Below are 13,797 nucleotides of genomic sequence, written 5' to 3' on the forward strand. Positions count from 1 at the left end.
AAGTTGATTTATGATTCCATTCAATATATTTATGTTTTAATATAATTTTCATTCAAAATAAACGTTTCTGGATTATTCTGAACTGTTCTGGCTATAAAAATATATGCAGGTCTGTTTCTGTAGTTGAGAATGTTGCAGAAACAGACCTCATTTAAAAAAAACAGGGGTATATGCCTCGGTTGAGGTCATACCCGAGGTAGAAAGGCCCGTTATGGCCTCCGTTATAGTCACACCCGAAGCAGAAAGGCTTGCGGTGAAAAAAAAAGGACTCTATTACCTCGGTTGTAGCTTGAACCGAGGCAGTAGAGTGGGACATACTGCCTCGGTTCACGTGGAACTGAGGCATAAAGTCCTACGAAAAAAAATTTAAAAAAATCAAAAACTCTACTGCTTCGGTTAAGGCTGAACCGAGGCCAAATCCTCTCCTTTTATGCCTCGGTTCGCACCCAAGGAAAAAAGTAGTTGACTTTTTTGCCTCGCCTGCATATGTCTCGGTTCGAGAACCGCTGCCTATAAATAAAAATAACCGTTGTCGTTTCCCCTTACTGTACTAGTGACGAATTTTCTATTAAAAGATCTACAGATACGAATAACCTCATTTTAGAGATCATGTAGATCCAGAGAAGAAAAAAATACCAAACTAAATAGAGTATCTGGTTTTTAAACCCAACTTGGCTGAATTATTTTAAGAAAAACAGAAATGAATAGCTTGACAAAAATAGTTAAACTTTAATCAAATTATTTTCATAATGTAATTTATCTAACACAAGTTCTTTTAAAAAAGGTTTAGTTAATAATTTATATTTACATTTTGATTTAATTTAATTTTTAACTTTAATTTTTATTTAATTGAGTCAATTATTTTGTTAAATGTAAATTGAATGTGGTTATTTTTTTAAATTGACTTTATGTCGTTTGAAAGATGAGCGTGATTATGTGTCAATCTAATAAAAAGTTTAATTATTAATTTACTTTTTATATTTTGCTTTTAACATTCTTATATTATTTAAATAGAGACAATGTTATATTTTTTTTAATATCAACCTTAGCATTTTTAGGAAGTGATTATGTGTGAGTTTAAATTCTCTTTTTCATTTTTAATATTTTTTTTTCTAACGACACAATTAAATAGAGATTATTTCCTCCAAATCTAAGATATTCATTTTTGTCTATTATATCGTTAAACATAAATCCAATTGTGGCTTTTTGATTCATTTTCAAAATCGTCAAATATAAAGTTGATAGAAAATGGACTAGATTATCTTCTTATAAAAAAATAAAAAAAATAATGAAAATATATAAAAATTTATGAGTAAGAAGAAAATTATATTAACCAAATTATTAATTAAGTCTTTTATTGCATTCACATATTGTCACATTACAAACTACATTAAAATTAATTTAATAAAAAATATTAGATTAACTCTAATTAAGAGAATTTGGGTAGCGATTGATCTCTAAATTAGAATTGTCTGGAACTAAAGTTTTTGATCGTCCTATGTAAATTTTGTGTAAATGGATTAAAATATCCCAAGTGCTCTATTATAAATTTAAATATTCTTTGTTAATAAAATAAATTAATAAAAATTGATTCAATTAAGTAAAAGATAAATATATTATCAAAACGAATTACCGACCTCTTATAAGGAAAAAAAAAAACTAAACAGCTAATCAAAACTAAACCAGAAAAAAAAACATGTTTACAGTTTTTTTTATTTAAATCTAAATTAGTTCAAATAAAAACATTAGTTAAGATTATTTAGTGTTATAAGATGATTCGTTTAAGCTAAATAATTAATTTTATTAAAAAATTCAATTAAACGTAAAAATAAAAAGGAAAAAACCATGACTCAATCGAGAAGTTGCCATAGAGATGCAGTTGCATACGTAAATATGTCTTTAGCTGAATACAAAATGTCCCACCACGACCACATATTTTTCTTCAGACAAAACCTAGTGCATGGTCTACAACATGGTACGGCTGCTGTTATCTTTTCATAGTTTGTATATATAAAAATGTGGAAGCTGGATTAGGTTTTAGTTTTCGTGGCAGTAACTGGAAAGGAAGAGAATGGAAACACTTTACAGAAGAAGATGTTCTCCAACCATTCTTTCGTCCATTAGTTGATGTAATTGTTTATACGCAATCGCTAATATTCCTCTTACAATGTTCTCTATTCTTTACTTTTGTCTATCACAGTCTCTTCTTTTTTCTTTCTTGTCACAGATCAGCAAAACCGAAGAGTGCATGCACAAAGGGTATACAAATGCCAATTATGTTCACCTTTTATGTATATTGTTTATTGTTTTCTTTGTGCACTGTCAGTGTTCTTCATTCTCTGTAAGCAATCATGTTTCCACTAATTATTATATTATGATCTGTTTAACAATTTCCTATTTTGTTTGCTGTAAGTTTCGTTATCTGATATTCGCTGCATATGTACAACTACAGTTGGACCAATTTCAGTGTTTTTAATTATTCTTCTTTGTTCATTAACTTTAATATAATATTTAATATAATATTGAATAACTTTAAATGGAACAATAAATCGGTAAATACATCTATATATTATTAAAACATTTCTAAAATTTAATGTTTGCTGCAATCACTAATAAAAAATGAATCCATATAAAGTTTTAAAATTTTAAATACTTAAACCATATGTATGGGTAATATTTTGATCTAGACACAAAATTTCAAAACAAATACCATTCATAATATAATAATTAGTGGAAACATGATTGCTTACATTTTTTATTATGTTAACTATATATTTACGTCAGTTTTATATATTTATATATACTTACTTATTATTATGATGACATTTTGAAAAGTGATATGAATAATAGAGGCATGGTGAATAACACTGATTTTATCAAAGCCACTCTTCCTGTGAATGAGATGTGTCTACTTTTCCATATATCTTCCATATGTTTCAGTTGAACCAATCTTGTTGTTTCTTGTCAAATTCTGAATGAAACATGTTGAGTCAATAAATATAATAAGTAAGTGATTGTCTGCAACCAATTTGGACATAAAAATGAGGTTATAACAAAAATTTGGAATAAAAAGAACATTTAGAAGAATTTATTCACTGATTTTGACAATTCCTTTACGAGTAGTTGTGGTTTTCATGCTATTAGGTAAATTAATGGTGACTGGAGTAATCTTTTAATAAGAACACAAGTAAAGGATAGAAGATCCAACATGATATGTTGCGCCAGAGTCCAAGATCTAGGAGATAATACCTTAGACTTCATGTGATTTAAGGTTAAAAGTGGTTTTACCTGAGTTAGTTAGAGACCATGGAACTAATTTGGTTAGTTAATGTAGCTCCTATATCATTAGATTCTTGATAAGGGCCATGAGAGCTTGGTATTGTTTTTGTGTCAAACGAACTTCTTGATTTAGTATCTTGACTATTAGACATGAAACTTTTTCCATTATGAAATTTATGGCTAGGAGAAAACTCGTGTTTTTTTGTAGTAGACTTCAATGGTGTGACCAATTCTTCATTATGGGAGCAAGTCTTTCCAGTACGTAGTGGAATTCTTATTAGTGGGGAAGTCATGTTTCTTGAAGCAAACTGAATCTGTGTGACCATTCTTGTCACAATAGGAACATGTAGTAGTACTACAAGCAACAACATTTTCAATTTCGAATCCATTAAGAAAATTATTATTCATGATATGTTTTTCCTACTGCACTACATATGAAAAAAATTTCAAAATAGGAGGCATAAGTTCCATAAATAGAACATGGGACCGAATATTACCATATTGTTCATTTAAACCTCGGAGGAATTGTAAAACCCAATCCTCATGCTTTCTTTGTGCAATGATGGAGACCAATTTGCAAGAGCAACTAACCTCACAAGAGCATATTGGTTCAAGCCGAAAGCTCTCAAGCTCATCCCATATAACGCGAAGCTTGGTGAAAAACTCAGTCACGATGCTATCTCCTTGTTTCAAAAAGGTTGCTTGATTCTGTAATTCAAAGATGTGTAGGAGATCCTCTTGAAAGAATCTTCATTTCATATCATCCCACATGGCATGACTACTGTCCATCCAAAGAATCTTATGACATATGTCTGGGAAAACATAATGAACTAACCAGGAGACCACCATATTATTGCATCTTTTCTAAGCATTAAAATTATTATCTTCCTTTTTATGGTTGCACAACAATCCCATCAACAAACTAAACATTGTCCTTGGAGCTCAGGACAATAAACATGGACTTGTTCCATGCATGGTAATTGGTAGATTCAAGAAGAGGAGAAACAAGGGAGACAACAAGGCTTTCGCTAGAATGAAGCTACATGAAGCTAGATGATTGATTATGTTCTTCAGTCATTATGCAAGAAACTTGTGAAAGAATGAACAAAGGAAGCAAAAAGAATACCAAGAAAAAGAAAACAGGAGAAAGAAATGTGTTAGAGTGGTGCAACAAAGCTCTTCAAACGAAGAGATTTGATACCATCATGAAAAAGGCTACAATGGAAGCTGTTGTGCAATATGATTATGCAAAGGTTCATGTAAGTGTATATTCACGTGAATTGTGACAAATTAACATATAAGAAAACGGACTCAGAGCAAGAATAAAAAAAGAACATAGAAAGACTTGAGAAGAAAGAAATATTATTTCACTTATGTATATTGTGTATATATAAAAAGAGAAGAAAATTTATACAGAATAGAAAAAACAAAGAAAATAAAAGAGAAGAAAAAAAATACAGTTAGGAATTTATTAAATTCTAACATCTTAGCTTTTCAATATACTAATAAATTACTAGTCTGAAAATGAATTAAGGAAAATTCTAACTTGAATGTCAACATATTTTTTGCATGTATCTCATCCCTCTTTTAGAACTGAAGATCAAGAAACCTAAATAATCGAGCACCAATTAACTAAGGACATACCGATCATAAACAGTAAAACTTGGTAATCTTCTATAATATTATCTTATAAGAATAATTTGATTAGTTAACTTAAAGAAAATTATTTTAATTTTCAATAATAGATTATAATATTTCTACCTTTTAGAGTTTTTTTAGGATTTTCCTAATAAAAAAAATTAGGATTAGAGAAGTTAGTTTAAACTGTAAAATTATTATTTAAAAAAAAAACTACGTGGGAGATATAATATTTACGATTTCTGGTTTGATTGAACGTAAGTTAGGTATTTATTATTGAACTTCTGTTTTTGATTTATTTTGATTGATATGTATATACTTTTCTTCTCTCTTTATATTTTCATCATACCATACATATCTTATGAATTTTCAACCATTTATGTTTGAAACAAAACGACAAAAAAAGGAGCATGGACAAAACAAAAGGTAAGCTAAAGCCGTTAGCATTCCTTTAGATGCGGTGCACGTGCACAACAGGACACACTCCACCCAATTTCTAACTAATAATTGAATCCGTGTAACAATAATTCTACGATATTGATGAATGTATTGTTTTAATAAAATACTTACATTTTAATTTTGTGAGAAGAAATGTAGGAGGAGGGTGAATCTCGTAAACATAAATTCTTTAAAATAAAAAAACATAAATTTTCATAAAATAAATTTAATTTTAAAAATTATATTCGTAATATATATTAAAATAACATTTTTTTTCTAAAAAAATTACAAGAAATTCTCATTAAAAATACTTTAGTATTGTTACATTAATAATCCAAAATGGTACACCAACTATTTTCTTTGATCTCTTTAGTGGGGTCCACACCAGCCAGTGTCCACGTCACCTCCAATCTTATATAATAGTGTTTCTTGCACCTTCAAACAAAAGAAAGAAAATACATGCTTGGGAATAGTTTTTCTATGATAAAGAAACTTAAGTGCACGCATGTGGATAAATCAAACAAATCCTATCAAATTAGAATAATCGCAAAACGTTAAAACAAAACTCAGGCTGGGATTCTTCAACACAAATCAACTAAATAGAAGATGAATTCAGAAACCGAAGGTTCAGAAAAAGAAACATCCAACCTTTATGTCATGCATTTATAAATCTAATGCAAGTTTAGTAAAATAAAACTGAGCTTTGTAATCTCTAATTTAGGTGAATGTTTAACTTCCACTGCGTTCAAGGGTTATGCTCATAGCATGATTCTGTGATCAAAAGATAAGATCAGTATTAATTACATAAGTACTGTTGTGCAATATCATAAAAGAACTGTGTTGTTAGATAACAACTGAGACCAATAATATCTGTTTCAATCTTAGCTAACTAAAAACAAAGTTTATGTATATGCAAAGTGACAATTAGAATTTTGAATTTCTGAACTAAAAAATATGAGATCTGAAACTATAAGTCAAGGTCCATCTAGAAAGAAACAACATTGTCTGGTCAGAGATTAGATATACATTAATTCAATCATAGAAGCATTCTTAGAAAAGTTACGAAAATTGTTGTCTGCTATGCACTCTGCAGAAAATTACCAGCCAGGGAGATCAAAAGGGCATGGTGTATGAACAAAATGACAAGTTTAGCAAGACCAGTCAAATATGTAGGTATAAGGAATTAGCGTGATCCTCTTATTCTGCACAAATCTAGAAAAAAAAAATACTACAAAATTTCCACGTGAATTATATATGCTCTTTTTCTTTTCTTTTAATTTGTCGGTACGCATTATTTTCTGTTTTTAATGGCACTATAATCAATTAAATGCAATTTCATAAATATAAATTCATACAATAATATGCAACATGTTGAGTACAAGTTTTAAATTATCTTATCAACTATCTAGTCAATAGCTAAAAACAATCCATAATGATGCAACCCAAAAGCAAACTCTTTCTGAATACTACCAACTACAAAAGAACACAATGTTGCTTAATGATTGAGACACATCTGCAGAAAGCTTGATTTTGAAAAGAATATATAAATGTAGGATATACAATGTAGCTAGTTTTCAGTACAATGAAACTCTAGTTTATTGAGGAGTGACTTTATCATTTAAAAATGTAGTTTGAACAGGGGGCAGATGTTCAAAACCAAGCCATGATATAGGGACCGGTTTAGTGTACTGATCACATAAATTGCGAGAGCAAATAGCTTCATTTGAATTTGAAAAGGTTTTAGAATGACAGAGATGGGATTGTTGTTTTGTGCTAATTGTTAAGTTGTGAGAAATTTCTATGACTGGAACTCATTAAACAGCTAGTGGAGAGTGGAGACAACCTGGAATTCTTAAAAATGTAGTTTCAAGGCTCAAGTTAACCTAATTTGGTTGGAAAAGTGACTGAAATGATTGACAGTATATAATATGCAGTGCGTACGTGAATGAATAAGGGTTGGTCCTACAAATTTGTCCTTCCTAGTATCTACCTTACACAAACACAAAAAAAAGTCTAATTACAATAAAACTACTCTTCAAATAAGTTAAGACTATATGTACAAACTTCTGTGCATTAACTTTAGACATGAAAAAAAAATTAAAAAAAATATATATATATATATATATATATATATATATATATATATATATATATATATATATATATATATATATATATATATATATATATATATAACTCATATCCAAGTTAAATAGTAAAGTTTTCACATAAAAAGTATTATAAAATATATTAAAGATTATCTATTTTAATTATATTTTTGTTTTGTTTTAATAATTATATATGTTTATATTGTTTCCTTTATTAATTTATATTAATCTTAAGAAATTAAATAGATTTAAAATAACGTAAGTAAACGTCTTTGATTGGTTGTGAAGCAAAGAAAAAAATATCAGTAGATGACAATTAATGTGTTTTTTTTTTCAACCTCTTTGAATGAGGAACCTTTGAACCACAGTCCACATCGAGAACAGTACCAATCATGAGTTTACAATCATATAAAAGTTGATGTTTTGTAAAATTAAGAACTGTTCATATATATAAAAACAATTCATATACACTAATTTATAAAATGTTTTTATTTAATTTTTGAAATGTTATTTTAATACTATACCAATTAAACTCAATATAAAAAAATATTTGTCTACAAGTGCTTAGTAACAGAACTTCTTATTTCCTTTACCAAAATGGTGAACACACAGTTTCATATGAAAAGCTAAATATGTAATATAACAAATAACTTTATAATTTTAATCGATACACTTAATTAAATATACTGTTCTCAAGCTTTATTTGAAATGCATGAGAAATAATATTTACAAAGAAACAAGTTTCTTCATCTGTTTTCATCATATTAATGATAGAGTGAATGCAACCTAGTATGAAACTAAACACTTATGTTTATTCTTTTAAATTTTAGAATAAAATGTATAAAACTTGTGTTTAAGTTCAGGCTCGATCCAAAGCAACCTACCCTAATGTTATGTTCAAGTTCTCAACAAATAAATCTATTGGAAGTCCTGCTATGATTATAGGGTCGAAGTTTTGGCAATTGCTTCCTTCACCCAACAATTACTAACTGCACCCCCACATTATTTGAAAATGACTTCAATATTCTTCATCCACCTCATCACTAATATCACCGCTTTCATCACCACTGCCGTTGTACAATTGGTGAAGAGGAAGAAGAAGGAAGAGGAAATACTGCAAAAGAAGAGAAAAAAAAACTTTTTCTAATTTTTTAAATGTTTTCTGAAAATCCCATTCTGAAAAATCTTTGCTGGAACGAATTTCATACATTCCAAAAATTTCTGTTCCAAAAATCATATTCTGAAAATTTCATTTCAGAAATATTATTTCGAACATTTCGGAGAATATGTTCTGAAAAGTTGTTGGAATATGTAATCAGAAATCGTTTTTCTGAAAGGTTAAACGGACATTTTGAAAGTTTGAGGGGGTGTACAAAAACATTGTGGTATGCAAGAAGTAAAAGCCACCCATCCCAGGCAATTTTTGTTTGAAAGAAAACATACACCAAAGAACCCATAAGATATTATAATATAATCAATATTTTAGTTTGTACGACGGAGTATATTTACATGATTAAATTTTTTATAATGAATGTCATTTAATATAAAATAATACTATAATTCAAATGTATCATAAAATATCCTTAAACATATTAATTATAATTGAAATTTACGATGAATAATTTGTATTAGAATATACTTTAATATAAAAACAGAGATAAAATAAGATATGTTATAAGAGATAAACTACATTATAAGAAAATTAGAGAAGAGAAAATATAAGGAACTTTAATTAAGAAAGTGAGAATAATATTTTGATTTATAATAGTGTATAAACAATTTGTCAAATATAATCAAAGTTTGTTATAATTTTTTTAAGCATTACGAATACTTTTTTCCCTGTCTTTCTAGGCGCTTCATTTGACTTTAAAAGAGATTCCAAAAAGCACATTAAAATTTAAGATAAGAAAAAATAATGTTTTTTTTCAGTAAATAAATAAACTAAGTGCCTAATGTTAAGAACAAGCTGGAATAATCTGTTATGGTTTAAGAATAACATGTGATCTTTGTAAGAAAACATGGTTTCTGAACAGAATATAAACTATTTACTAATTATTAATCTATTACACGTTTTAATCTATTAAGAAAACACCTTACTCTTATTATAATAATCGATTAAGACAAACCTGTTTTCAGAAATAATTCATCACATTTAAAACAATAAATTAAATGCTTATCATTTGAGCCCATACTTTAAAGAACAAAATCAATTATACCCACAAAATAATTTATTGTGTTAAAAAAAAAGCATTTTGATAATGAAATAATATTAGTGTAAAGATCAATAAATTATCATTTAATTATATGGATTATTATATATGATAAAAAATATTAATGTTTGTTAAAAAAAAATTAAGAGTCACATTTAAAACAGTTCCAATTCCAATTGATTAATAATAACAGTTTCAAGTGGGAATATATATATTTTTTTTTGGAAGAATTGGACCACGTGGGAAGTTATATATTATAGAAAGATAGTCCACTTCAGGAATTTGAAAGACAATTAGCCGTGACAGATAAATCATTTCATAAAATAATGAAAAAAAGTATTTTTTTTTTTCAATTATGAATACACATTTAGTAAAATTTGCCATATAAAATGCACTGCGACATTTAATTTATAATAATAATAATAATTAGTTTAAGGATAGGATATAAAAAGTAAAAACCAATTCAAATATGAAACTTAATCTCGCACACGTTATCAATAAAATTAATGATGATATTCAAAGACATTCCAGCTAAGTGTAAACCTGTAATTTTAAAGTCATATGTTAGATAATTGACTACAGATTGTGCTAATATGTTATTAGATTAGCCTAAACCATCTTTGAACGTGGCTTATAAAGTGAATAAATGCGGCCCATTGGGCCACGTGTGTCATTAATTGAGCCCATGGCGGCCGAAAGAGTTGCCTAACTAGACGTTTCATTCTTTTTCCCTAAAAGACTATATCACCCCTCATCGACCTTATTTTCAATTTTCGCTTCGCACGCTCTTTTCTCTCTCGTTCTCGCTCTGACCGGGAAAAAGAAAAGAAAGAGCAGTTTTCTTCGCCCACCCTAGATTTTCTCTTTCTCCGTCTCTCTCTAAATTCTCAATGGCGTTCTCTTCGTTTCTCGGCAGAGTCCTCTTTGCGTCCGTTTTCATCCTCTCTGCTTACCAAGAGTTAGTTCATATTCCTCACTCATCTTTTACTCGCACTTCGAATCATGCATGTCGGTTAATTTTTGTTGTTGCAGTAATTTATTGGTTTAACTTCTTTTTTTCTACTTCTGCTGTGTTGCTTGTTGTGGTAGTTTCTCTGTTTGGATCCGTTGGGTGCAATTGACTAGTTAAAACGATTATGCAGATCTGTGTTTCACATAGTTGAAGTGCATAAAACCAATATTTTTTCGCTTTTAGATTTTTTTGCTTTTTTTGGATTTCACTTGTTGGTCGCAGTGATAGATTTCTTATATGCGTTAGTCCATTTTCTTGGTATGGTAGTTGGATCTTCTCGCATCTATTGCTTTTGTTGATCTGCAATTGCTACCACTGTAGTGTAGTTGCAAGCTTTGATGATTGCTGGTGTGGTTTTGGAATCGTTTTATTGCATTAGCGGTTTCGGGTTTTGTCAATCTAACTTTGGTTGGGTAGTTTACGAATGAGTTTTGACCGTGTGCTGTTCTTATCAGCTAGCAATTAAGAAGTAGTGTGGGCGCAGGGTAATTTTTGCTGGTTATTAAATAATTAGTGTGGTTGTTTCACTCTCTCTCTCTCTCTCTCTCTCTCTCTCTCTCTCTCTCTCTCTCTCTCTCTCTCTCTCTCTCTCTCTCTTCGTTTGTAATGTGTTATTTTGAAACTAGGATATTATTCCGAAAAAAATGGATATTCTTACATTATTAATGTTATATGAAGGTTAATCAATTTTCAGTTTTCGTTCAAGGAACTCATCCCTGATTTTTATTAGTGTGTATTTAAATAAAATTCTCATTAAGCACTCATAGAAAATTAATATAAGATGAAACTTTTCTCTTAAGTAAAAAATGTTTATACATAATTTAATTTTTGGTACTCCCTTTTAGCTTCTTCAAAAAGCTAATTTTAACATTGCATAAGATTATTTCAACTGATGAGATAAACTTAATTTATTTCACCATCTTATTATCGATGCCTTCAATTATTTGTTAAATTTAATCGAAACATGACCTAAGTCCTTGAGCTAAAAATGACTATTTGTCGGGGATGGGGGTATATTAAAAATGGTCGTATCCTGTTCCTTGCTTGTTGAGGGCAAGGGCAAGGTGATGATGACATTTATCTTGTATCAAGTTAGGTTCCAACAGAGATTTGCATGTCTTTGTTTTAGGGTTAAGGATTGAGGGAGGGAAATCTGTAATCTTTATAACACAATATTACACTAACTGAATTTCTGGTTGTCGTTGCTAGTGGACTATTACCTTCTAATTTAAGTGGAATAATGTGAATTATGTTCCTCTTTTCTTTTCTATACTTTCCCATGTTTAATTCTTATTTAGATTTGATTGTTTGCATTCATATAAGAATCTGATTTATAGGCTCATTTGATATATTCTTGGGCTAGTTGATAGAGTTTCTTTTTAGTGTTCTGTTTACATTTAATCAGACATTAGAAACTAATAAATCTTTTCATTTGTCATTTTTTATTCTGGAAGCACATAGCAATCAATCTTTACTTGTTTTTATTTATTTATTTTGTTTTCTTATTTATCCTCACTTTCTATTTTGTACAGATTTAATGCTTATGGGGTTGATGGCGGACCCGCAGCAAAAGCACTGAGACCGAAGTTTGATGCATTTGCCCAACAAGTACATTCTAGAGTTGGATTTCAACTTCCGGATATCGATGTTAGTTTCTTTCTCTTTTATTCTATATCATTTAAGGAAAGCATTAAAATACAACTAAACAGATGAACAAGTTATTGGGTAGGAACACAAAAAGGACAAGGTGATTAAATTTCAAGTGTGACATGGAGTTGAACGCTGCTTGTGTTTGCGTTCATTTATCTATTATTAATTACAGGTTTAATGTCTATTTAGTGGTTGATGAAACATATACATTGGTATTTAATAGTGTTGATTTTGTAAATGCATGTGTTTAAATAAAACCACCATTTATAGTGAACAAAGAATTAACATGTCTTGGGCTTCTCCCTCTGGCTTTGCACATACTGTTACTGCTTATAGAACATATCCAAAATTGGGTTCTCAGCAGGCAGCAGGATGAAAGAGAAAAATAGTTTGAAAACTTGGATAAATGTTCTAAAAAAATGGTAGGCACGGGGAAGTCATGAAACATTGTAGTGGAAAATAATTGAACTTTCTTACATTGTTATGACTGTCATGCATCTAGTGCATCCTTGTATGAACATGTTCCTACTTCATCCAATCAAGTGCTCATTTTAGCATACATATAATGTTATTTTGTATGTAGCAGATGTATTTATATGATTGGTGTCATTAACAGATGAAGTTTTTAGTTGCTGGGGCTATTGCTCTCAAGGGCATTGGAGGGATTATTTTCATACTTGGCAGCTCTTTTGGAGCTCTCCTTTTGGTTTGTAGCTTGACTTTAACCCATGACATTGAAGTTGCCTTTTCAAGTGCTCAATTTTTGAAGCCTTGGTTATTTTCTCCTTGTAGCTTTTGCACCAATTGATTACTACTCCTATACTGTATGATTTCTACAATTATGACAGCGAGGACAAAGAATTTATTCAACTTTTCATCAAATTTACTCAGGTAAGAGCGTGTTCCTTCTTTTAAAAAGAAATTCATACGGAATGCTCAAACTAGAGATGTAATGTTTCATGTATTGTTACAATTTATCAAATATTGTACTCCTTGCAGAATATGGCCCTCTTCGGGGCTTTGTTGTTTTTCGTTGGGATGAAAAACACCATTCCTAGAAGGCAACCCAAGAAGAAGGCTCCCAAAACAAAAACTTATTAGTTGCAATGAGTTCTTGGATTGTTCCTGGTTGCTCGTTACACCCCTTTTCCAATTCTCCAGGATTTAATTTAGGTCTGTTTCAGAACAAATGCCCCCTAATGAGTATTCAATGTACCACCCATGACGGATTATATATTTAATTTATAATTATTTATATATGTATGTTATTTTTTGGTTTGCTTGACATTAGGAACTATCTTTCGATAACTTGTATACGAAGAGGGAAAAAATTACCAGAGCCTGTTCATTCAGACTTTGAGTGCCAATTTCGTTATCTAGCGGATTTGATGGAAGGTAAAGTCTGACGGTTTCTATTTTAAATTAAGCTTGATTTCTTCACCTTGGCCCGTGGATTTGTGTT

At 29.7% G+C, this 13,797-nt stretch overlaps 1 protein-coding gene across 1 annotated transcript; it reads left to right on the forward strand.

Moving 5' to 3' along the window:
* Window positions 1-10,436: 10,436 nt before the first annotated feature.
* Window positions 10,437-13,672, forward strand: LOC108347949 (uncharacterized). The gene is made up of 5 exons (XM_017587413.2): window positions 10,437-10,631; window positions 12,218-12,332; window positions 12,952-13,041; window positions 13,128-13,226; window positions 13,335-13,672. The coding sequence occupies exons 1-5, from the start codon at window positions 10,564-10,566 to the stop codon at window positions 13,434-13,436; spliced, it is 474 nt and encodes a 157-aa protein (XP_017442902.1). The 5' UTR covers window positions 10,437-10,563; the 3' UTR covers window positions 13,437-13,672.
* Window positions 13,673-13,797: the final 125 nt, after the last annotated feature.

This window comes from Vigna angularis, chromosome 2 (genome assembly GCF_016808095.1).
Source record: "Vigna angularis cultivar LongXiaoDou No.4 chromosome 2, ASM1680809v1, whole genome shotgun sequence".
Taxonomy (NCBI): Eukaryota; Viridiplantae; Streptophyta; class Magnoliopsida; order Fabales; family Fabaceae; genus Vigna; species Vigna angularis.